Source organism: Schizophyllum commune (assembly GCF_000143185.2).
Source record: "Schizophyllum commune H4-8 unplaced genomic scaffold SCHCOscaffold_2, whole genome shotgun sequence".
Classification (NCBI taxonomy): domain Eukaryota; kingdom Fungi; phylum Basidiomycota; class Agaricomycetes; order Agaricales; family Schizophyllaceae; genus Schizophyllum; species Schizophyllum commune.
Genome location: NW_026089539.1, coordinates 42220 through 65758, shown reverse-complemented (window position 1 = coordinate 65758; position 23539 = coordinate 42220). Strand labels below are relative to the sequence as shown.

At 59.7% G+C, this 23539-nt stretch overlaps 8 protein-coding genes across 8 annotated transcripts; 2 read left to right on the top strand and 6 right to left on the bottom strand.

Moving 5' to 3' along the window:
* Positions 1–826: 826 nt before the first annotated feature.
* On the bottom strand, positions 827–8833 carry SCHCODRAFT_02489565 (uncharacterized protein; the record flags this gene model as incomplete). The annotated part of the gene is made up of 23 exons (XM_003038995.1): positions 827–961; positions 1175–1318; positions 1537–1902; positions 1923–2104; positions 2377–2500; positions 2558–2572; positions 2854–3215; positions 3265–3974; positions 4027–4162; positions 4212–4388; positions 4437–4828; positions 4878–5026; positions 5077–5239; positions 5292–5425; positions 5538–5906; positions 5954–6238; positions 6289–6648; positions 6706–6799; positions 7331–7741; positions 7799–8011; positions 8061–8177; positions 8227–8316; positions 8373–8833. The coding sequence occupies 23 exons, from the start codon at positions 8831–8833 to the stop codon at positions 827–829; spliced, it is 5589 nt and encodes a 1862-aa protein (XP_003039041.1).
* Positions 8834–10775: 1942 nt separating this feature from the next.
* On the bottom strand, positions 10776–11026 carry SCHCODRAFT_02489493 (uncharacterized protein; the record flags this gene model as incomplete). Its single annotated transcript, XM_050342909.1, has 2 exons — positions 10776–10938; positions 10995–11026. Coding segments are annotated over 2 exons (195 nt in total), but the record flags the coding sequence as incomplete, so codon positions are not given.
* Positions 11027–11081: 55 nt separating this feature from the next.
* Positions 11082–12916, bottom strand: SCHCODRAFT_01167635 (uncharacterized protein; the record flags this gene model as incomplete). Its single annotated transcript, XM_050341154.1, has 3 exons — positions 11082–11105; positions 12513–12573; positions 12624–12916. 3 exons carry the CDS (start codon positions 12914–12916, stop codon positions 11082–11084), a joined length of 378 nt encoding a protein of 125 aa, XP_050201934.1.
* A 606-nt stretch (positions 12917–13522) lies between these two features.
* Positions 13523–14311, bottom strand: SCHCODRAFT_02662322 (uncharacterized protein; the record flags this gene model as incomplete). The annotated part of the gene is made up of 2 exons (XM_003038997.1): positions 13523–13649; positions 13698–14311. The coding sequence occupies 2 exons, from the start codon at positions 14309–14311 to the stop codon at positions 13523–13525; spliced, it is 741 nt and encodes a 246-aa protein (XP_003039043.1).
* A 234-nt stretch (positions 14312–14545) lies between these two features.
* On the top strand, positions 14546–18032 carry SCHCODRAFT_01080467 (uncharacterized protein; the record flags this gene model as incomplete). Its single annotated transcript, XM_003037659.2, has 7 exons — positions 14546–14836; positions 14886–14922; positions 15199–15629; positions 15679–16091; positions 16142–16377; positions 16427–17224; positions 17275–18032. 7 exons carry the CDS (start codon positions 14546–14548, stop codon positions 18030–18032), a joined length of 2964 nt encoding a protein of 987 aa, XP_003037705.1.
* A 42-nt stretch (positions 18033–18074) lies between these two features.
* On the bottom strand, positions 18075–18941 carry SCHCODRAFT_02608985 (uncharacterized protein). Its single transcript, XM_050344349.1, has one exon. The coding sequence runs from the start codon at positions 18740–18742 to the stop codon at positions 18536–18538; it is 207 nt and encodes a 68-aa protein (XP_050201933.1). The 5' UTR covers positions 18743–18941; the 3' UTR covers positions 18075–18535.
* Positions 18942–19565: 624 nt separating this feature from the next.
* Positions 19566–19910, top strand: SCHCODRAFT_01078154 (uncharacterized protein; the record flags this gene model as incomplete). Its single annotated transcript, XM_050340981.1, has 1 exon — positions 19566–19910. A coding segment is annotated over one exon (345 nt), but the record flags the coding sequence as incomplete, so codon positions are not given.
* Positions 19911–20522: 612 nt separating this feature from the next.
* On the bottom strand, positions 20523–20864 carry SCHCODRAFT_01080864 (uncharacterized protein; the record flags this gene model as incomplete). The annotated part of the gene is made up of 1 exon (XM_003038998.2): positions 20523–20864. The coding sequence occupies one exon, from the start codon at positions 20862–20864 to the stop codon at positions 20523–20525; it is 342 nt and encodes a 113-aa protein (XP_003039044.1).
* Between the last annotated feature and the right edge of the window lie 2675 nt (positions 20865–23539).

Below are 23539 nucleotides of genomic sequence, written 5' to 3'. Positions count from 1 at the left end.
TGTGAAGAGCGTGTAGATGCCCGAGGAGTAGTGGCAGACAATGACGATCCAGTAGAGATAGCCGCCAATTGCAGCGGGGTCGACGGGGCCCCCAACGTCGCAGGAGACGAACTGTAGTGGGCACGAGGCGGGCGTGGTGCTCCGCTTGAAGGGGAGCTTCTTCATCTTGCCCATGACACAGGGCTCACAGAAGGACGGAATGCCGGTAAGCGTGTCGACCTCCCCGAGCTGCCCATGTCGGACCATGTTGCGCAGGCTCTCGAAGTTTGTATGGCCCATGATCTGGTGCAGCCGGTTGATGTCGATGGCGGTGAAGGCGCGCTCATCCGTGCCGATGGGCTGGCAGTCGACGTGATAGAGACCGTGTTTGCGCGTCGCGACACAGGCGGTATCGCCGGAGGAGTCGCAGATAGTACAGGCGTTGTCCTTAAAGGACACGTGCACCTGTGGCCGTAGGTCATTTGGAAAAGACCTCGGCAATTGTCTGCCGGCGAATTGCAAAAGACACGATGCTTTTGTCGGCACTGCCACAGGCCCCGGCCAGGTCGCCGGGGACCCGCCGGCTCGCGCCCAATGCGGTAGGCAACCCCCCAGGCTTGCCTGTCGCACCCCATGTCCTATACTTTGTGCAATGGCCCTGGGTATAACCAGACGATTCGTTGTCAAATACAGTGGATATAACCAGACTCTGGGTAAGGCCCCTCCAGCCAACTTTTAGGCAAATCCCCTGGATATAACCAGACAACCAATGGCCCATGGGAACTTTCGAGTCTATTTAACTTCATTTAATGTATATTAAGGGTCGGGGACTGATATTTACGATAGCTCAATGGTTAATAACTGTGGTGCGCCGGCGGGCGGGCTCCGGCGCCGCAGGCGCCCTTCCGGCACCCTTGCCGCCCTCCCCGGCACCCCGCTCGCCCAATTTTGGCCCCCTCGCGGCCGTCCAGCCAGTCAAGACCTACACAGATAATGTGTGCTGCATACTCTTCACCGCTACGTCCGATGAACGCGTCGATAGCCTAGCTGCGCTTGTGGTGCTGAGCCTCGCGGCCGGCCATGGTACGCGTCGGTCGCGTCCGGCTTCTCTGCTGCCTGCCGCCGGTCCCGCCGCCCTGCGCTCTCCGACCTCCGACCTGTCGACCGCGGCGTTCGACGTCCTTGCAAGGCGTACCGCCTTCGCCCCTTCTTGGTCAGCGCGCGTCCACTGGGAGTCGATGTCGAGCTGCTTGGCATGGGGGCGGCGCGCGTCTTCCTCGTCGTATCCGCGCTCCTCGGCCTTGCGGGTCTCAGCGATGCGTGGCTCAGGTTCCGGCACCTGTGTGCGCTCTTCATCGCGCGCGCTCCCTTCCCGAGCGCTCTCGCCGCCCTCGCGGGGTCCGCTCGCTCGCTGGCGCGCCTCCTCCGCCCTCCTGCGCATCCACCCGCCCATGCCCTCTTCTCGCCTTCCGCGCCGTGCCTGCCCTCCCCTCCCCTCCCCTCATCTCTGCACTGGCCTGGGCTCCTCGCGCGCGTACTCCTTCCCCGCGTGCGTACTCCTTCCCCGCGCGCGTACTCCTTCCCCGCGCGCGTGCTGTCCCTCCTGCGTGCGCGCTCTCCCGCCCATGCCCTCTTCTCGCCTTCCATGCCGTGCCTCGCCCGCCTGCGCGCCTCGCCCGCCTGCGCGCCTCGCCCGCCTGCGCGCTTCGCCCGCCTGCGCGCTTCGCTCGCCTGCGCTTTTCGCGCGCGTGCTCTCCATCCGCACTCCCCGCGCGTGTGCTCTCCCTCCTGCGCGCACGCCCTCACGCGCACTCCTCTGATCCTCGTCCCCTCGCCCCGCGCGCGTCCTTCTCCGCCTTCAGCCTTCGCCCCCGCCTCTCGCGCGTGCTTCACGTCCCCACTTTCCGCCTGTGCCCGTCGCGCCTGCACTCCGTTTCCCGCACCTGCCCGCCCGTCTTCATGCGCGAGCTCGTCGGCCTCTGCGTCCGCGTCTTCCCCTCCCCTCCCGTGTCGTCCCGTTGCTGCCGCACGCTCTCGCCCTCGCGCGCATCCTCGTTGCCTTGGACCCCTGCGTACCATTGCCGTCGCGCAACCTTGACGCCCGAGAAAGCTTGGACGAGCCCATCTGGGTTGTGAAGTCAGCAACATGAGGGTGGTGGGACGAGCGTCGGGCCGGCTCCCCTCGCACCGTCGCGCATCCTTATTCAGAAGATTCGCGCGCGTATCTCTCCATGTCTCACTGCGGCGGAGGTGGCAGTGGCGAGATACGCGCGCGGTTCCTCTCCAAGGGGTCAAGCGCGTTCCGTTGATGCGAGGCGAGCGAAGCACGCCTGTAGTGTAGACTTACCAAGGCTACGGTGCCCCGGCGCTTGCGTGGCAGAGCGCCGACTCTCTCACTTGAGCGGCGCCGCAGTGCTCGCGTGCGCTCCCGATGTTGCTCCCACCCTATGCGCCCCTGCCCTCGCAGGCGCCCTGCGCGTCTTCGACTAGTGCCGTCGCCCGCGAGTACGGCTGCCGCCAACTGAGGGAAATGTCAGCAAGGTTCCGCAGTCCGTATATGGGATGCGTAGGGGCTTACCTCAGTCCTAATGGCCTGCGTCGGGCTTAGCCTCGAAGGTCAGCCCGCGCGAGTCTCAGGCCGTCTCGACTCTCTTCATGCCGTCCGCCTCCCGGGCGCGGGCGGTGAGTTGCGTTGCGCCACGCAGTCATCTTCGATGCGCGATGCCCTGCTGGCATGTTGACGATGCGCCAGCGCTGATGCTGAGCGTGAACCGCCCCGCAGGATCTTCATCGGCCGCCGCCTCCGCCTGCCACCCGCTCCTCCCCCCGACTCAGCCCCCGACCCCGTATTGCCTAGGATTCCCCCGGCCCCACCCCACCTCCTTCCATCATGGCGCGAGCGGCGGCCAGACTTGCTGCCAGATCCTCATCCAGCGCGCCAGAATGCCTCTGGTCTTCGAAGATCTTGCGCTTCGCACGGCCTACGGGCTTGTTCCAGCCCTCGAGGAAGTGGTTGCGTATTGCCAACCGCTGTTCTGCGTGGCGCATGCCGTACGCGTGGACGCCCGATGCGTACTCGACCCCTCGGCCGATGTCCACGCCTGCTCGCGTGCGCCACGCCTGCGACTCGGACTCGAGGCTGCGCAGGCAGCGTCGCATCTCCTCCTGCAGGATAACGACCTCTTCCTGCCAGCGCTCCTTGCGCGCCAATGCCTTGGCCCAGAGGCAACGGACAGCTAGAGTGCACATGAGCCCACAGCGACAATCCTCAAGGTAGCGGCTTACTTTCAACGACGTTCGCATCCTTCTGGGTGTCGGGAAGGCCGGTCGCAGTCCAGATCCAGGACATTCTCTGAGTTCCTGTCGATACGTGTATATGCTGCGGACGATTAACTTGGCCGGCGCGCGCGATGGCGGAGATGGAGGCGGCGTCCGGCTCCTCCTCTTCGCCTTCAAGTCGCAGGTCGGAAGCCAGAAGAGGGGGGAAGTCGGGGGCATCCAACACTCCCCGCAGAGCGAGGATCGCTTCCCGCGCATGACGATAGCCCACAGCATCCAAGTTGATCTTGTTCTGCAACGTCTCCAACAGCTGGCGCGCGCGAGTTGACTTCTTCTGCCCTGTCGCGTTCTCGTTGCGCCAAACGATGTGATACTGCTTAGCGTGTAGTTTGCGTCGAATGGCGTCCAGGAAGTCGCGAGCCTGAGCCACCCGAAGCTTGAGCTCCTTCTCGGGCAAGCCCTCGGCGCACGACATGCGGCGGATGTTGCTCGGCAGGTCGGATGGCATGTAGAGATTCATTTGCTCGGCGTCGATAGCGCGTTGAGAGTCGGCTTCGGAAGATTCGATCCATGCCTGCGCGCCGGGCATGTAGAGCTTCTGAAGTTGCTCAAAATTGTCCTTCTTCGTGAGGAAGGCGCGACGGCGATTGTTGATGAGCCCTTCTAGATTCATGGGCAAGACGGCGGGCCCATTAAGATCTGCCATGATCCTTCGCCTGTTCATAGTGAGTACCGATCCCCCTGCACGCTATAAGCGAAAGAACGTACTGTGCAGCCTCCAACTGGAAGCCTGCAGTCAGAAATGTTGTCTGACTGGTTGTATGTACTCCGGCGCGGCCCTGCTTGACGTCCTCCATCTCCTCAGAGTCCAGCATTCGCCGGACCTCAGCCTCGGACACGCCCTCTGCTAATCGTGAGCTCATTACATCGAACCAACGAGCAGGGCAACGTACGAGCCGTGGGCATGGCGAATGGACTCTTCGAGCTCGGATCTTTGCGCCAATTGCGAACCTCCGCCTCCCATACCATGATCTGCCTCCGATCAACGTTCTCGTTGACGACCTTGAAGGCCTCGATCTGAACTTGGCGCTCGTCCAGCGCGATGACCAGCTTGCGCAGCAGTGTGGGGTCTAGTACATGTTAGTAGATGAGGGGTGTAAGACGCGATACGAACGTACATTGGTGAATATTCTTAACAAAGTTGACGCTGTCGGACTTGTCCTCGATCGCATCATGCCGCGCCCCCTCCCCCATTTCCTTCGTCGCGTAGGATATCGCGTTGAAGAGCGACCAGATACGCTCGATGCCCTCGCCATCGGTGCGCCCCACGCCATCGTGATACTTGAGCGAGTTGCGCGAACGACAGCTCTCCTCGTGTATCGCGCCGTGCCAGACCAGCAGGCCGAAACTGAGGTCGGCGAGGGGGTCGGGTTGGAGGTGCGCCGGGAGCTTCTTCACGCGCTCGTAGAAGTTAGTCATATATTGACAACCAATATCATACGAGCAGGTCGTATGTGCACTGCCGATCTGGCTGAGGACGGAGCAAAGGACATAGTCCATGTTACAGTACCTGGGAATGCGTAAGTTCAGCCTGAGTAGTGAGAAAGTGAGCTACGTACCGCTCGCCCTTCTGCAGATCTGCAAACCCGTGCGGCTGGACCAACTCGTGGCGTGCGCAGATGACGCCGCCAACGCCAGACACGCGCAGGCCCTTCGTGATCTTGGTGTCCTTCTCTGCTAATGCTGCAAAAGCGATGCACGAGCTGATCTAGAAAGCTGGTCAGCGCTAGTTGAGGGCCCGGCAAACTTCAGACTCACATCGCTCTCCTTCACGTAACCACTTATATGGTCCTTGTATGGTTCTGTGGCCACAAAGTAGCCGAGCCCTTCGCCGAGGGCGCTCGCGCGGTTCTCGTTCTTCCTGATCCGATTCTTGAGTCGGAAGTTCGCGTCGACGGCGAGCATGGTGCGAAACCGGTACCTATGAGGGGTGAGTGATGTCCTTGAGCCTGTGCGCGAGGAAGTAGACCCACATCTCCGCTGCCGCCACATTCTGCCAGTCCGGCGGCAGATTAACGCCGACGCGCGGGCATGCCCAGCATCGGATAGCGAGCTCGCCCGGCTTGGTCCCCTTGATACCCTTCTTCGTGTTCCCGATGCCGGCTCGCTTCATGCGCAGGAGAAAGGAAAATTGGCGTCCCATTCTGCCGAGCGATTTTTCGCGGTCCTGGGCCCGATTAGCGCTCGATATTCACCGAGTACACCTCGTAAGAACGTACTGGCACGCTCTTCAAGCCGAGTGGATCTGTACGCATCTCCAGGACCTTGATAAGCCCATGTGTGTTGACATTTGCGTGCACCGACGCCAGGCGAAACCAGTCCAAGAGCGCAAATGTGGCGCAAGTCTCCGGATTCGTCGCTGTCGCTGGATACCATCGGTTTCGGAGGAGCTGCACGGCGTGCTCGGTCGTTGGGCCTAAGCGACAACCGCAATACCGCAGGCGAACAGTATGTATCCCGTAGTCGAGGACAGTCACGGTCCGGACCGCGGGTTCGGGACGAGGGCATGGGCGACCTCCGTGGCCTAACTGATAGACCAGCCCCATAGACGACAGGGTCACCTTTGACCAGTATTCACCCGTCCATTCCTTTGGGGTATGAGCAACGACAGACGGACGCTGAGGGGCGAACATACCTCGATCGTGTGGAGGGGCATGCACTGGTGTCGATCCAAGCAGCAGTCGAGACACTCATTGAAATCGCCGCATTCCCAGCAGCAGAAGAGCCGATCTGTGTGACCGGGAGTCGGATGGGACGACGCTGGAATGACGTTGGGGCGCGCGGGATCGGGAGGCGTGTATTTGTCGAGACATGTCGAGCAATGAGGGTCCGCGAGCGAGTTTCGAAGACCTTCGCCCCACATCATCTCGTCCAGGTATGTCTGGTCCGAGAACGCCTTCCAGGTGTCCATGGGATCGGCCTGTCTCTACCATCAGCACCGATCCGGTCATGCAGTCCAGATGGACGCACCTGACGCTTCCGCTTGTCCCCCGGCTCACAATGAACCTCGTCCGGCTCGAGGTCGTCTGCGTCGGCACCGGGATATTGAAACGCGATGTCGTCCTCGTCGCAATCTTCGATTGGACGCCATTCTGAGTGAGGGGCCTTCAGATCTGCAGCTTTGCGTGGCTTCTTCGCAGTCGGTAGCTGAAAAGTCGCGGCGGTGCTATTCATGCGCCTGGAGTCTTGCGAGAGGACGAAGGAAATATGCTGAGGGTGAGCCGCGAGGTTTGTTCGCATATCCATGTCGTGACCGAAGCCGCGATCCTTGCGACGCGCGCCGGGCTTGTGCGAAGACATGACTAGCTGGGAGCGTTCGCGGCCGAGTTCCTGATCAACAGTCAACAAAAACGCACGTATCGACGCGAACGTCTAAGCGGCACGTACTGGGCAGTCTTCCCACGCCAGGCATACGTCCGCGGCACATATGCCTTCAGCCGACAAGCGGGAGTTGCGTGGCTGGCGGAACACGACCCTGTTTCTGGAAACACATTTCGCAGGGCACCATTGGAGATCAGAGAGTCGTTTCGAAGGTAAGAGCACGCTGAGTGTGCCGAGACAGTCCAGGGAGATGAGGGAAGGAGGATGGCATGCACGGTGAGTATGGTCAACGACAAGTTCTCAAGTCCTGCCGCAAACGGGTCAATTTACACACGCACAAACAAGTCAATCACGCGGCGGCATCTCCCGCGTCGGGTCCGACGATGTGACGAAGTTGAACATCCGGCAGGGTGATAACGGTCACGCTTTCACCGCACGAAGGTGCGGTGAAATCGTGACAGATACAGTGCAGCTACGAAATATGGTACATCATGCCTAATTGTACGCCGGATCGTAAGTTATGGTACAGCCCCTGAGCCGCACAGGATGCGCCGCACGCCTAGGGGGACGCTCAGAGGGAGGTCCGCGCGCCCGCGGGAGCTCAGAAATCGGGATTTCTCGCATCCTAGAGCGATCAGGGTAGCTAATATCTTGTCAGATATGCGATAGGAATGGCGCTGAAGTCACTCACGGCATATACCAGCGACCACGAGGTCCTTCAACCCGCTGGCCAGTCTTCCAATTGCGCGCAGGGGTCGGGCTAGCGGGCTCGGCACCGGAGTCGTACTCAAACTCGGACGGGGGGAGCGGCGACGACGAGAACAGCGTCGACGAGCTGCCCCACGACCGAGTGCGCGGAGTACTCGACGGCGACGGACTCGAAAATGGGCTGGACAACGCCGGCACCAACTCGGGAAGGTCGGGACTGTCATCGAGCATCGTCGGGAAGTCGCGCACGGGAGGCGTCAGCGGAAGTTCGCAGGCAGGCGCCTTGCCAGACAGACGCAAAATCTTGGGGGTTCCTAACCCGTTCGCACGACACGCAGCCTCGAACGTCATCGGCTGTTCGAGCTCGGGATAGAAGTCGATGAACTTGTACGTGCTGCAAGGTGTGGTCAATAAATCGATCGGGACGCATGGCAAATGGCATGGTACGCACTTGCCACGTACGGGACGAAGCGTCGAGCCCGCCGTCGCGTGCGCCAAGTCCCGCGGCGTCAGGTCGGAGAGGAGGACTTCAACGAGCGCAGACCCCAAGACAGGGCGCGGGCCGATGGTGAAATCCGGGTTGGAAGGTGGAGGAAGGGGCATGTACTGCACCAGCTTGGTCGGGGGCGAGAAGGGCGGCAGGGTCAAGCGACGCGTGAATTGCCTGGGCATGCATAAGTAAGCAAAAACACGACAAACGGACGACACCATACCTGTAGTCTTCCCCCGTCATCTTCCACCACTGATCCTGCGGCTCCTTGAGCGCGTCCTCGGGATCGTGCATGTACCAGAACCCTAAAGCGCGAGTGCGCCACACCATAAGGTCCGCCCTGTGCTAGATAAGCGACCGAGGTTGAATGTTACTTTGGGGGTACTCACTCGAACGACTCGTCCAGGAAGATGACGCGGCATTCTACCATCTCGGGGACGGTCAGCTCGCGGCCCTCGTTCAGCGCTCGCGTCAGTCGGCTACAACGATGGGGCTAGGTCAGACGTGCCTCCATAGGCCAGGAAAAGATACTGACTACTTGATCATTTGCTCGCTGGTCACAGTGATCGCGCGCAAAAAGGAGTTGCGGGGCGAGTGCGGCTCGACGGCGGCAGCCACGGGCCACTCATTCTCTTTGTCGGAGTCCCCAGCTGGGGAGGAGGGACGCGCGAGATGCTCCGGTGGAGTGGTGGAGATGGCAGTGAAGACGTCGTCGTAGGTGGGCGGGTTTTCGTCGAAGAGACAATTTTCGATTGGGGAGTGAGTGCGGCTGATAGGTAGGGCGCCGCCGGTCAAGAAGGGCGACGACAACACATCTGTGTCGTCTTCGCCAAAGGAAGACAAGTAACGAGGGGACGCGGGAGGCATTATAACAAGAGAGAGAGTAGATCGAGGAGGCTCAGATAGCAAAAAGATTGGACGAACGCGCGTCTTGAGGGCTGAGGGCTGAGGGCAAAGGGGAGCAGATGACAGTTGGAAGAGAAGGCCGACTAGCATGGCGCGAATCGTGTTTCGCGTGTCGGCTGAAGCCGAAGAGCATCACGTGAGAGTTGAACTTGGTCGAACTCAGATGGGGAGGGCGGTGGTCGGCTGGAGTTTGCGAGCATTGTCATATATTGGCCGCTCAGATTTTGTACTCGCAAGCGCCGTATGTACTATTAGTAGGGAAACACGACGGGCCCAAGGCTGATCATTATAATGATCATGGATTCTCCGCGCTCCTGAGGAGAGCCTCTTTCTGAATAAAATTGCTTGAGCGTTGGACCTGGAGCAGGAATCCGAGCATGAAGCGGCCCTTGTACTCTGCAAGTCATCTATTTAACCATGAATGCGCTGCCGTGTGCTCCGGAGGGCGAATTGTGTGAGTGGATCAGGCGCTGGGGTTAAGCCCACTCGCGTCCTTGAGCTTCTCCTATCTGTAGTCGGGTACTCCGGCAGGAGAAGATCAAAGAGACGTTATCTACCATTGTGCTATTGCGGTACAGCGCTGGCATTACCATGGCGAAACCCACAAAATTTGAGGATGCAACAAATCAAGTTCGGCCTGGTTGGGCCATATAGAGCGCGAGAGGACGTTATTGGCTTCCAATATGCAATCTAGGAGGTATCCGCTACTTTGAGCTCATGTATACATATCTACTAACAACCTGCATGATGTATTGGCTTGCGCAAACCGCCGCCGGTTGATGTCAGACGGTGGCGCAGTCGACTAGACTCGGAGTGTCAGGTGCACTCGTCCAACATTTGGACCTCCCATTTCTTGTTCACGCAGCTGTTCAGTGTTCTCACACCGTTGCTGAGCTATATCATGCATCAACAACTTGTCCTGCATGACTGAGTGGCTAAGCGCGCATGACACAAACGGGATGGTGGCGCATAATGCCGGCCGTTCGTTAAAGGTGCGTCGGAGCGCAGCATGTTCAGTACTATCCATTCGACGCCGTCCACCGACCTTTCAGTCATTTCCTTCATGATACATCGGCGGGATCGCTCCAAATTGCCTGAATCATCCAAATGGATACAGCTCAACTCGGTAAGATGTACGCTATTTCGCTGACATACTCAAGAGGCAGTGATCTCGACGCGAGTGGGTCTTTTTGGTGTGAGTTTGCAGGCCGGACGACCTCAATCGACGCTCGGAATGCTTTCAGCTCTGGAGAATCATCGCGATCTGGTGTGTCGCCTGCTGTGCCCCCGGCGATATGAGCTCACCTTGTTCCGTGGCATCCGGACCCACTCACATGAATACTGCGAGTGGCGTGCGCCGTCGACGACGACGAGGAGCGACTATCGGATACTCGGTCCGCGTTCGAACTTAGCCACAGGACGACCTTCAAGCAGAGGCCACACGGCGCTTGGGAGCATTCGTGAGCTCCCTCTCTCAAGTACAGACCTGCGTAAGACCTATAGCATGTAGCCCGCGCCTTGGGGCATAATCACGAAGGCATGGAAAGCATTGAACGGCATATAATTGCATAAATGACCTCAATGTAACTGAACTATCCTCGAGAAAGACGATACACTTCGCCCCGCTCCAGCGCACTCGTGAATGACTCGACAGCCTCCTCTCTCGTCTTAAAGCTGCAATAGCGCGCATCGGCGAGCCCAGTTGTGATGATGCCGACCTCGACGCTATAACACATTGTGAGCGCCCAATGAACGAGTGAGGTGCAATGAGATAGCTCACTATGAACGATAGACACCCGGCTGAACACCCTTGTAGACGACATGCCACACGTTGTCGGCAGGAGCGATGGCAACGCTCGTGGGGTCGTCCAGGAACGCGAGACATAGAACGAGGTCGGACGGCGACACGGGTGTCGCAGAGGTCTGCCCTGTCACGAGTTGGTTATTGTTCTGTACAGCTCGACTCTAGCAGTCACTCGGTCACGTCACGCGATCACGCCTTATATACCGAGTAGTCACACTTATACACTCTTTAGTCCGTGCGTTGTCGCCTTCGGTCCGTGTCTGTGTTCGGCGTTGCTGCTGGGCGCGCCAGCCCCTCCAGCTTGCCGCTGAGGGGGGCCTCTGAGGCCCTGCCCGGGGCTTTGTACCGGGTCTGTCGCTTGCCTTCCCTCCTTGCTGCTGCCATCCGACCGCTGGGTCGTATTCGATCATCTATTGCCGACGCTCCTGCTATCCGCAACCTCCCTACCCGTCGGTCACTCCTTGCATCCACTTCTGATAGGTTATGAGCCCCGGATGCGCACTCTCTGTGCTCTGGCAGCCCTGCCTCGTTTTTTCACCTCCTCCAGCCAATCACGTCCTTTGTCCTGTCACGCATCACACCACAGTCACCCCACATGTGATCAGCCACCTGCCATGTGATCAGCCACTCACCATGTGACTTGCAACTGCCAAGGTCACCCCCTCTGTCACCTGACCCTCATGTGACGTTCATGTTCATCTATCACATGACCCACCTGCCGCTGCTCACCTTCGCCGCTCATCGCCGCATGCAGTCGCCCGGCACCGCCTTCTTGCCTGCACTCCGGCGCTCCAGGACTAACCCTCCGCTCTGCGCCTTGTGACTTGATTGTCGCGGTTTGTCGCTGCTGTATGCGCGCCCTCGTCGACATGCCACCACCTCGCATATCCGGTGTTGAGTATCATCTCCACCTTGCGTCTGGTGCTCCAGGACTAGCCCTCCGCTCTGCGCCTCCTTAGCGAGCCACGTTGCTGATGCACGATGCCGCTTTGTGCGTAGTGGTCGCTGTCGTCCCCTTTGCCGCCGCCGCCGCTTGCCAACACGCGGCCCTCCTGCGCGGTAGCTCCCTTCGTCGGTTGAGCAACCGCTAGTGGATTGTCAAGTTGGGTGGGAGCCCACTTGCATCTCACTTGCGCGGTCACCTGGCGGCGCGCCTGCTTTGCCCCTCGGGGATATTTCCTTTTGTGTAAATCAGCCATGATTTACCAAAAAGGCAAGTGTCCGTTTCCGGAAGGAGTTTCCCATACTCTACCGGGTGGTTTGGCATGGCGCGCCCCCTGGCTGCTGCCCTACGTCGGGTTCGGTGGGAGCTGCGTGGCATCTCTGCCGGATCGTTGGAAGGATTTGTTTGGTAACGTCTTTCTTTGGGCTGTGAGGACATCTTTTTTGTTTTCTCCTTTTTGCTTGCAGGACCTTTATACCGTTCTTCCTTCGGGTGGGAGCTTTTGTTTCTTTTGCCCCTTTTCCAGCATGGTTACTTACTTATGTATTGTTCCTGCTTGCCGTCCTCGCTGGGTGGGAGTGTCACGAGTTGGTTATTGTTCTGTACAGCTCGACTCTAGCAGTCACTCGGTCACGTCACGCGATCACGCCTTATATACCGAGTAGTCACACTTATACACTCTTTAGTCCGTGCGTTGTCGCCTTCGGTCCGTGTCTGTGTTCGGCGTTGCCGCTGGGCGCGCCAGCCCCTCCAGCTTGCCGCTGAGGGGGGCCTCTGAGGCCCTGCCCGGGGCTTTGTACCGGGTCTGTCGCTTGCCTTCCCTCCTTGCTGCTGCCATCCGACCGCTGGGTCGTATTCGATCATCTATTGCCGACACTCCTGCTATCCGCAACCTCCCTACCCGTCGGTCACTCCTTGCATCCACTTCTGATATGCCCGTCGACCGCGATGGCTCCCTCGCCGCAAGAGAAGGTCAGTCCGTAAGCGCGCGCCACTTCAAAAGCCGCGCGCGCCTCGGCAACCGTCGGATAGCTCTGATGGAAGCTGTGCGACACTCGGTAGACTTGCGCATTGCACGCCGTCCTGCCGCAAATTAGGGAAAATCATCGTAAATTCAAGAAGCTGCTACGTACCACGTCGTGTAGACGCCCGATCGCTTGCCTACGAAGACGACGTAGCCTCGCTTGGATCGCCCCCGACCCCCGCCGGTTGCCGGTACATTGCGCGGCGGCTGGACTGTCGTCGCAACAGAAGGCGCATCTGGAGCACGACCCGCGCTTCGCGGCAATACACGGGTCGGAAGCGGCGTTGGGGTCGCAATCAAAGGGACATCTGTAGCGGCAGAAGCAGAAACAGAGTACGGAGGGGGTGGCGCGTCACCCTCAATTTCGAGGCGGCGCAAACTCTCAGCAAGTTCGTCGGCCATGGGAAGTGGAGGAGGGGATAGAGGAGCTTGAGCCTCTGCCTAGGCGGACTATAAGACTGAGCTCGAGGGCGGAGGAGGGGAGGGAAAGGGCCTGAGAGCGGCCACGAGCAGGAATATCCCGCGCTCTGCCCGCGACGTGGAAGAATGCGGCGGAACTCTCGTCCGCCGCCGCTGTCCACGAGACGCGCGTACGACCCTTTTCGGATGTCCCTGGCATGAGTCGCAGTGCGCGAGGTGACTAGAAGGCGCAGATTGCGCCCGAAGGCCGGCCGCAAAAGAACCCCGTCTGCAAGTTCATTTTCAGCGATTGGATGCTCCATAACGGTCGCGGCACGTACCGAGAGCTCACTGGGTACGCGAGGATTTGTCCGAGTCCCTTTTTTTTTGTAGAGACGTGCAACTGAGCGGGATGTCATTTTTGCAAGCCACGATGTTTTTTTTGGGATTAACGAGTGAACGGCATACAGGCAACAGATTGTAATGTACAGTGGACGGGACGCGCGGCACGACGAGAGGCGTGCGGTAGACTACGAGGCGGATACGCGTCGCCTGCGTGGCATGATAAGCGCGCTGAAGAGGCAAAGCGAGCAAAAAAAATCAAATTACCTAGCCCGTGATCTCGAGCATGTTCGCGCGGCGCGCGGCGTTGAAGAAGTCGAGCGCATCCTGAAGGTCACGCGTGGCGCGCGACACGGGGGACGACACCCCACAGATAGCCATCGTAAACAGCGCGCTGCAGGGAAATTAGCAACGGACGATGCGAAGGCAGGAGTGCACATACGAGCTGTTGAAAACACCAACATAGCGGCCCCTCGTCACAGCGTAGTACTTAGGCCCGGGAGGCCAGAAGTACGTCGGCAGATGGAGGTCGTGATCCGGGGTCACGACGTAGCCTTGCCCGACCTGGTTGACGGCGGGATCGGTGACGACAACGGGGCCGAAGATGCCCGCTGGGCCGCCGCCAACCATCCCGGGCAGAGGGGGCATGTTGGCAGGAACGAGGGCGGCGTACGCAGCCACCGGCTGAGGAGCGGCGACGGCGGGTGCGCCGTGGATGTGGTCCATGATGATGTCGATGTCGTCCGAGCTATCGCTGTCGTAGGACGCTGCAGAAGCGACGCTAGCGGGGGGCTGAGCAGCGGGGGGCGCCGAGCTAGGCGCAATCGACGTAGAGACATTGGATCCGGGCGCGACAGCGTCGAGCCCGAGGCCAGCGTCGGTGTTCGCTGTGTGCCAGTCAGATAGGGGAGGGGAGGGGAGGGAAGAGGCGTACATTGCGAAGACATAGCTTGGGAGGGCGGTTGGCGAGAGAGAAGTTCGGATGCCGGTGTATCGCGCGTTTGGGATGTATATAGCAGGGTTGATCGCCGAAGTGGTCGCCCTTGGGCGGTACATGAGCGGGTGCCGCGGAGCTGGGAAGCTGCCAAAGCGCGGATCGTTTGCAGAAGCTGCCGAGTGTGGATGGGTCATTTAACCAGAGTCTCGTAAGATAAAAGTGGTGCATGCCTTTGCACGACGTCCCTCGTTGCCATTATTCAGTATAATTGCGTCAGCGCGTGCGTAAATTCAAGGTCAGTTAGGGTTGAAAGGTAGTGTTGGACTGGACGAGCTGTTGACGCGCCTCGTAGTATGCCTAATACGAAGAAGGCGAAGGGGCGCCGCAAGAACGGTCGGGCGGAGGGCGCCATAGGGGACATCGTACACGTTGAGCGGCGCGCACGCGACTCTGAACGCTCGATTATGGACGACATCTGCAACGAATATCGCTCGCGCTTCCCTACATGGGTAGCCTGTAGCGACGCGGACTATGCCGCGTGTCTCCCGTGTGACCCGAACGTCATCCTTGACGTTCCCGCGGGGGTCCCGAGGGGCTCGCCCGAGAGGGCAGCGGCCGCCCTTGACGTCGCGGCTGTGAACCAGGTCAGTAGAAATTTATGGTCACCCTATCAAGAACTCACAATTATTGCAGCGCTTGCTTCGCTACATAACATTCTGCTCCGAGCGTGGTCAGTGACTGCAGGGAGAACAGATAAGTTTAGAGTACTTCTCGAGCGTTTCGCGTGTATGTAGTAGTTGAAGTATTCCGAACTTGTCGTCCGAAGTCATTAGTGTGAATGCCTCGGGAGCGCATTAGGACCCTCCGACGCGGATCCTCGCAAAGCCGCCAGCGACACGGAAGAGATGCGCAAATTAGCCAGACTCTCGCAAATAAGGGTGGCACTTGCCTTCGCGCAAACGTCTCGTCTGCTCCTTGTCTTCCCTCTCAGCTGCGTTTCCGTCAGCTATCGCACGCGCACCAGTCAACGTACCTCGCTCTTTGAAGGCTCTGAAGGTGAGCTTTTGGCACGACCCTCCCCATGATCTACAGCGCGTCGCTGACACAGGCGACAGAATGGGGAAGAATAAGAAGAAGGCGAAGGAAGATCGCTTGAACAACAAGGGCTGGGCTGAAGGATGTTGCGAGGAACGCGTCTTGCTGCCCAACGTCGACCGCTACACGTCGGCACGCCAGCGCGGGCACATCTCCAAGCGACGCGTCATGGCCGATATCTGCAACCAGTATCATACGTACTTCCCTCTTTGGCTCGAAGACCACCACGAGTATCACGCAGTATATCGCCCATACGACCCGAACGTGATCGTTGATGTTACGGTCGGCCTGACAGAGGACGAGAAGGAGGTGGCTCTCTTGCACATGGACTGGCTCAATATGGTATGTGATCATTGAGCTCGCGTGGTGATGTCGCTCATGCGTGTGACAGCGCTTGCGCCTGTACATGAAATACCGCTCGAGCGCTCTTCTCATCTCCCCTCATGTCTCCTTCAACTATCAGAAAAACCCCCTCGCCAACCTCCTTCTCACTCTCAGTGGCTTCGAGCGCCGCCCGAGACGTCGGACTGGCCCGCAGCAGTACCAGCACGAGAACCACGACGCGCTGCAGTCCGCCTACGAAGCCGAGTGGAAGAAGCAGCTGCTTGAGGGCACGCGCGCGCCGAACATCAAGCAGTCTGCACAGTTCCGCGGTAGGATAGTTAGCGCGCAATACGAGGCGCTGCCCGTCTCGGAGCAGGAGGCGTACCTCGAGCGCGCCATCGCGGAGGGCGACGCTGTCCGCGCCGAGTACGATAAGCTGCGTTCGGAGGGTCCCTCGGTAGCGCCGGCAGCTCGGCAGAAGTACGTTGCTCCCCCTTGTGCATATACTTCATGGTCTGACCGACGCTCAGAGCCATTAACGCTCTTCCTGCGTTCACCAGGAACATCATGCGCGGTCAGCAAGGGTACACGGGCTTGGTCGGCGCCAGCCTATTCGGCGGTCCTATCCCGGCTGCACAAGGTGAGATAACCGCATACTCGATCTTCGCCGGCACCAATCTCGCGGGTCAGTCCTGGATGGACTTCGATCCGGAAGGCCTGGCGATCGCGAAGGACCAGTTCCTTAAGTTCGTCAAGACGTGCTATAGTGCGTATGCTACGTTCGACCCTGTGCCCCCTTTCTGACAGTCTTGCAGCTCAAGCTGACTGTGACGCGGCCGCTCTTGAAGACGTCCACCTGCCCCTCGATCTCGACTCCCTTATGCCCCTCCCTGAGTTCAGCGACAGCGACGACGACTCTGATGGCTCCGGCTCTGAGTCCGACGAGGAGCCGACCGCGACGTCGAAAAAGCGGAAACGCGCGTCGACCAAAGCGAAGCCCGCCGCTGCTCAAGCGAAGGCTGCCGCTCCCTCGAAGTCAAAGACCGCCAAAGGCAAGGCCTCCGCCACCGCCGCTCCCGCGAAGAAGACCAAGTCGCAGACGAAGACTGCGGGCGAGCAGTCCAAGTCGTCGTCCAAGCCAGCCGCGACTCCTACCGCGACTCCTACCACGCCACCCGAGCCTGCGCAGCTAAAGCCACGCGGCGCGTTCGACGTCCGGTGCCCTGCGGAGACGTACAAATCCAGCGATCCGCCGCGCAAGAACGAGGGCTATCGTCGACTTGCCTGGGAGTTCCAGGCGTATCTCGACTTCATTCGCTACATGGAACCGTCCTCGCGTACAGCGCGCTCCCTGGCATGGACGGAGAACCACTACGTCGATGATCAGGGCTTCGTGCGAGATCGGACCAAGGAGTACGACGAGGAGATGGAGGCGGCGCTTAACGTGGACTCGGACGACGACTACGTGGACTCGGACGAGGAGACGCAAGGCAGCAAGAAGAAGAAGAAGAAGCTCCAGCCCGACGAAGATGGAGTTCAGACTCGCTCGAAGGCCTCCACGTCCGCTTCGCAGGGCAAGAAGAACGCCGGGAAGGCGCCAAAGGCGAAGAAAGGTATGTTACCTTGCATCCGTATCGGGCTTGATGCTGATGGGCCTCGTCAGGCTTGTCAACGTCGACACCGGAGGCCGCTGTGACTACTGGGGCTGCCCCGCCCGCGCGTCCGGCGCTTACGCCGCCTGCTGCTTCTACGTCGTCTACCTCCCTGCCTGCACCTGCGACGACCGAGCCAGCGACCTCGACTCCACCGCCTGCGCCGACAACCACGCCAACTGCGGCAACCACGTCGGCAGCGACATCACCGTCGGCAGCGACAACCACGTCGGCAGCGGCGGCGGCGGCGACAACCGCGTCGGCAGCGACATCCCCGCCGGCTGGTACGGCGGTTGGTCTTGCTGGCAAGCTGACCGCTATCCGAGATGGTGCACGCCGGGCACCCCCGCGACGAGGCCCTCCTCCTGCGCTATCTCGCCTCGTGCCAACTCTCGATCTCACGCCGGAGGAGATGGCGGAAGAAGAAGACGATCCAGATGCCGACATGGACGTCGACAAGCCCTCTGCCGGGTTCCCGTCGTCGCATCAGACATCCCCTCGCGCGTCGCCTCCTCGCGCGTCGCCTCCTCGCTCGACTGCGCCCTCGGCACCCTCCTCGGCCACCGACCGGCACGCGGAGTCTTTGCCCGCCCTCCTGGACGAGGAACTGGAGGAGGAGGACATGGATCCGGGGGCGAACATGGACGAGGACGACATACCAACGTGCCCTGACGCCGCCAAGCCGTGGTTCCAAAACATCTTCAACGTCATGAACCAGCCGGACCTCGGCGAGGAGTACTGTAAGGGGGCGCTAGCCTTCCTTCACTAAAGGGCGAGAGCTCAGACAAAGAGACAGATGACGGCCGTGGTGTATAGCAGATGAGCGTAGCGTACAAGAGTGAGTATCTACAATGGGACAAGGCCTGCCTTATATAGCCGAGGAACGTGACTAGTCACAGTCACGTTACACCCGCCCAACCCCTCGAAAATCAAGCACCAGTGTCCGAAAAAAACAAGAACCAAGGCCATATAAACAAGAACACCGAAGTACCGAGCGAGCGAGGCAAGGCGAGGCGAGACGAGGCAACGAGACGAGCAACCGAGAAAATGGCAGTTCGATGGCGAGCAAAATATGGCGACGGCAAGTGTAATTGAGGACGAGGTACCCGACAGACGGAGAATTGGCAAGGACGTCAAGGCGTAGCCAAAATTAGAGGGCATGCGGTGTTGATAGGCGAAATATACTGTAGGCAGCTCGAGCGGGCGACGCCGACTCGTCGAGAGTCGGACGGAACAGCGCGAGCGGAGGGCCGGGCCGCGGGGCCGGATTAGTCAGCAAGCGCCCGCGCGCGAGAATGCGCAGCGGCGCGCCAGCGGCTGGAGGCGGCGGCAGTTGGGAAGACGCGGAGGGCAGGGGTACGTGAGCGACGTGCGAGGCAGACGCAGAGCGGGCGCCGAAATGGCAGGTGATGATCGGAAATGTAGCATCTTGAGTGTCGCGCGCGGGCCTCGGGCGGGAGCTTGAGCGAGGACGCGCATCCATGCGCGGGCGACGCAGACGCGTGCAGAGGGAGTGATGGGGCCAGGACGAAGTGGGCGGCGCACTAGGCAGAGGTGGGGGTCAAGGCGGGGAGCGGATGGGGAACGATCAAACGCGCCGCATCTTGAGCAGCTCGCGCGGGCCTGTGACGAGGGCTTAAGCGGGGGCAGAAACGGCGGCTTGGCGGGTGCGCGTGCGGGGTCGAGCACGAGCTCCAGCACGTCATGCGAGACGGCGAGCGTGGGCGAGGGCAGTGGGAGGCATGCCGCGCGCGTGTGACGCCCGAATCCGTCGTGGGCAAGCTGTTGGGCGAGCCCTCCGAGTCCTCCCGATTCATCCTTCTCCTCGGCGACATAGCGGCGGCGGCGACGAAGGTGAGTCGAGCAGGCCTCAGCTTGTCGAGGGCTTACAGCGAGAACCGGCAAAGGCGAGTTGAGCCGAGGTGGGGGTGGGCGAGTGGGCGAGTGTGCCGAGGCCGAGATCAGTGATGGCGGTGATGAGCGACGCCAAGCGCGTGTTGATAGCGTGTAGAGCGAGTTCGAACCGTCAAATGTCAAAAAAAAAGTGTAAGGGGGGCGCTAGCCTTCCTTCACTAAAGGGCGAGAGCTCAGACAAAGAGACAGATGACGGCCGTGGTGTATAGCAGATGAGCGTAGCGTACAAGAGTGAGTATCTACAATGGGACAAGGCCTGCCTTATATAGCCGAGGAACGTGACTAGTCACAGTCACGTTACAAGTACTGTCATTTGCTCCGCGCCTGGACTGCTCGTGAGGGCAGCCACGACTTCGACCCGAACAAAGGCGCGACGTTGACGGTGCCGGGCGCGGCGGCCAAGCCCACCCTCCTGTCCGCTTGGATCAACGGTGGAAGGCGCGCGAAGAAGCCCATTGTCGTCACCGAGATCGCGGTTTTCGAGCGGGAGATGTGGGCGTGGTGGCCGGGGCTTCAGCCGGAGTGGTGCAAGCTCGACAGGCAGGGTTATCCGGACCGCAGCGGTGGAGTGGGGGGCGAGTGGGGTGTTCTTGCCGTTCACGGGCAGAACGGGCTCGCGTCTGCTGTGGCGTGCTTGTGTTGGTGGGGCCTGGCACTGGGAAAGCGCTCGCCGACGTCGTGGGCTCGCTGCGTGAAGGATGTACTGTGGGTATGCGAAAACGTCGAGGACTGAAGATGCGAGACAGGCGAAGATCACCATCTAGCCCGCGACTGCTGATGTTGTGCTGCGCGAGCATCTTGTCATTTTTGTACCATATACTGGGCTCTTGGGACTTATCTATCTACCCGCTCGTGTCATGTACGTAGGCTTTTAACTGGCTAGCTGTTGATCTTCCACATGGTTCTGAAAGTCCGAAGTTGAACATGAAGTCACGTGCTGGCTGACTTGAGGGCAGGCAATCGGGACTTGCGAGTATTTGCTGGGCGGGCTCGCCAACATGCGGCGGGAGGGTTGGGATGGTGGCGCGTGCCAGGCAGATGTATTTTATGAGCTACGCGATGGATATAGTGATGTACAAAGAGCATATAGACGTATGGGGAGGTGTATTGAGGGGTACTGGTGATAGCAACGTATGTACTGGCTAATGTACTGGCTAATGTACGCTGTCGCGATTGCTAGGCAGTCGTGAGCCCCTATTGCTTTCCGTAAGTACACGGAATAAGTGTTGTGCGGACCACGTACCGGGAAATGCGTTGAGGGCCCGCAACAAGGCTTCCCGAGCGCCGAGGACCCATTACGCGCGCTTCCGACTTCTACAAGCTTGCCCGGCCCCCGCGGACGCACTCAGGCTATTGAGAGGGTTGAAATGCGTGGTGTTTGAGGGAGGCAACGCGTAGCGAGGGCAGCGGCGGCGGCGGGGAGGCGGGGAGGCGGGGAGGGTGGCTGTGCTGGGCGCGTATCCAACAGGTGCGCTCGACGCGCGGATGGGGCCTGTGCCGATTTTGACGTCTTTCGGGCAGGTTTGAGGTGCCGAGAGCGGGTATGCGGAGAGCCAAGCGGTGGGGAGGCAAGAGGTGGGAGGCGGGGGGAGGAGGCGAAGAGGATGGTGGCTGTGCTGACCGCATATTGGTCGTATAGCGAGATTGCGAGGCAACGAGGGCGATAAATAGCGAGCGACGGGTACATGCATAGGGGAGGGAGGAGGCGCATGCCAGGCGGGGAGCACGAAGCGCAGCAGCGCGCTGCCGACAGCATTGGCAACGACGGTGGCTGTGCTGCTATGCCGCCACGGTGGCTGTGCAGGCGATTATCCCCGCCAAATGCAGCGTCGGCGTCGAATGCGAAGGGGTATCAGCTGGGACGGCAACGCTGCGTATAGGGGGAGGGTATATATCGCAGGTAGGAGCGCAGGGTACGGGCAGGAGGCCCGGTAGGTGCGCGCGCGCCGCCGGAGGGGCCGGCAATGCGCGGACCCAGGAAATACCGCCACAATATCCAGAAATAAAGCTAAATAACGCATTTTTATATCGACCCTATCATCCCGGCAATAGCCGACGCCCGCCCAGGCGCCAGTACCCTAGTGCGGTCTTGTTAACCAGTGGTCTGATTATATCCACGCCTTTGACATCAAATCGTCTGGTTATATCCATTGGCTGTTGTCAAATATATAGGACATTGGCTCCCCTGTCGGGGTCACCCGCCGCACGCGATGCGCGTCGCGCGCTCTGCCCCGCACTCGGGATTGATGCACGCGCGAGGCGGCTCCTGATGCGCCGTCCGCCCGCGCAGTGGTGGCTGTGCCATCGACGCGCCGACATCGCGACACGCGTTGCCGCCGCCGCCGCCACTGCCTTCGTCCGTGCTAATCCACGCTCGTGAAGTAGAAAAATAGATTGTATACGTACAAAAAGTACAATGTATGTAGAACAAAAGTGGAAATGGGGGAGGGACGGGAAAAATGATTAGAATAGCGCCGGCAAAGATCTTCGCCGGCACGATACGCATTGAGCATCCTGTGCTGGAGGTAGCAGGCAGATGCGTAATGTGCTGGGGAAGGGGAGTGAGGAAGAGGGTACTCGCAGGCAGCGGCGGCTACCTGCGAGCCTCTCGCGCTCGTTGCTATGGGGTGGTTGCTAGGGTGGGATGAGGGAGGGGGGATGCTAGAGCCCGCCTTGCCGAGCACGCGCTTGTTGCTGTCTTATGTGAGATGTTGGTCAAGGGAGGCGGTGGTGGTAGCAATGATGAAGGGGGTCTTCCGAAGGGCTATCAGTGGTGGGTAGAGGATGGCGGCGCGCGTGTGACAGGTCGCGCTGTCACGCGATGGCGCGTCTGTCAATGCGCGTCTGCCTGGGCAGCTGTACGTGCCCGAGCCAATGCTCGGCATCCCACCACCTCGCCCAGGCCGCGAGGGCCTGGGAACGTCCATTTTTGCGCCCCGCACTGAGCCCAGCAACCGCGAATTTGCCGGTGCGGTGGGTACTCAAACGGGCTGTGCTTAGCACAAGGCGCGCGTCTCGACGAGGGGAGGGGGACGTGGGAGGGTGGTGATGGGGAGGAAATTCGCGTTGAGCGCGTAGTTATAGCCGAAAGGTCCGCCCATCGTGCTGGATGCAGGATGGGGGACGTTCTGAGATAAAGCTGAAAAAAGAAAATTTGAAGGAAGTGAGTGCTTTTCCGGGGCGCAGAGCGCAGGGACGCACCTCAAATACCCTCTACACACAGTCTGTCTCGCTTGAGCTGGAGTTCACGCGCGTTGGCGCGCGTCGCAGTGGTTGGGTGCGTTGATATTGGGGCTGCTAGGCGTGATCAACGCGATCGAGAGCACGCGGTGTTGCGGATTAACGTGTGATAGAGTAAAAGGGGGAGGTAAATGAAGGGAAATGGGTGATGATGCGACGGGAGGGGGAGCAAGAGGACGGGAAGGGTGACGTTGTGGTGGTTGAAGAGAAGAAACGCGCGGCCAGGCACGTCGGAAGGCCGGGCCGGGTGCTCGGTCCGATATCCGAGCATGGGCGTCGTCGACGTCGACGGCCTCGGATTCAGACCGAGGAACACCGGGCAGTATAGTAAGGGAAGATTAGCGGACTATACATGCTTATTGACTGATATATCGAATTTGGAGGGGTACCGATGTGTACAGCCGTCAGAACTAGAGCTTTACTATCAATGGGCTTCTGTGAAGAATCAACCATTTCCTTCTCAAAGCTCCCATCAACCACCTTTTGGCGCGCTCACAGCTCAGTTCTGCACAGATCTTCATCAAACAAGGTGCATTCTGTAGGTGCTGATGCACTCCATCTTGGCATGTACGACGTATAATATTTCTTGCCCTCAATAGTACACAATAGCAACGATAGTACGAGAATTTGGTCAAATCTTGTATGTTTGCACTATAACTTAGTGTTCTATGCACAGATGATGGTTCAAATTTCTACCGAATATTCGAAACATGTCCCCCCTCCCTTACATCCACTTTTCCAATACACGAATGCTTTTCCGCACGCTTCCGAAGCTGATCTCGACGCCGACGATGGCTCTCGGACGTCCGGACCGACTTCCGCGGGGTCCCGAGACACGAAATCGCGGCCCCGAATATCAAGACACCCGCCACCCACCTTCCTTGAGCATTCGTGCCCTCACTCCCCTCTCCCTCACCTCATTCTCAATCCTCTGATCATGTCATTATACGATCCCTCACCTTATCTACCCCCTCCCCTCATGGAAATTACAGTACATGCAATTCAGGCCAGTCATGACTGGCGAGGAGGAATATGAAACGGCGGCGCCCTCGCGTCGCGCCGAGGATATATTCAGGTGCGTATCCTTTCCCTACAAGAAGACATTTTCTGACTGACGTTATA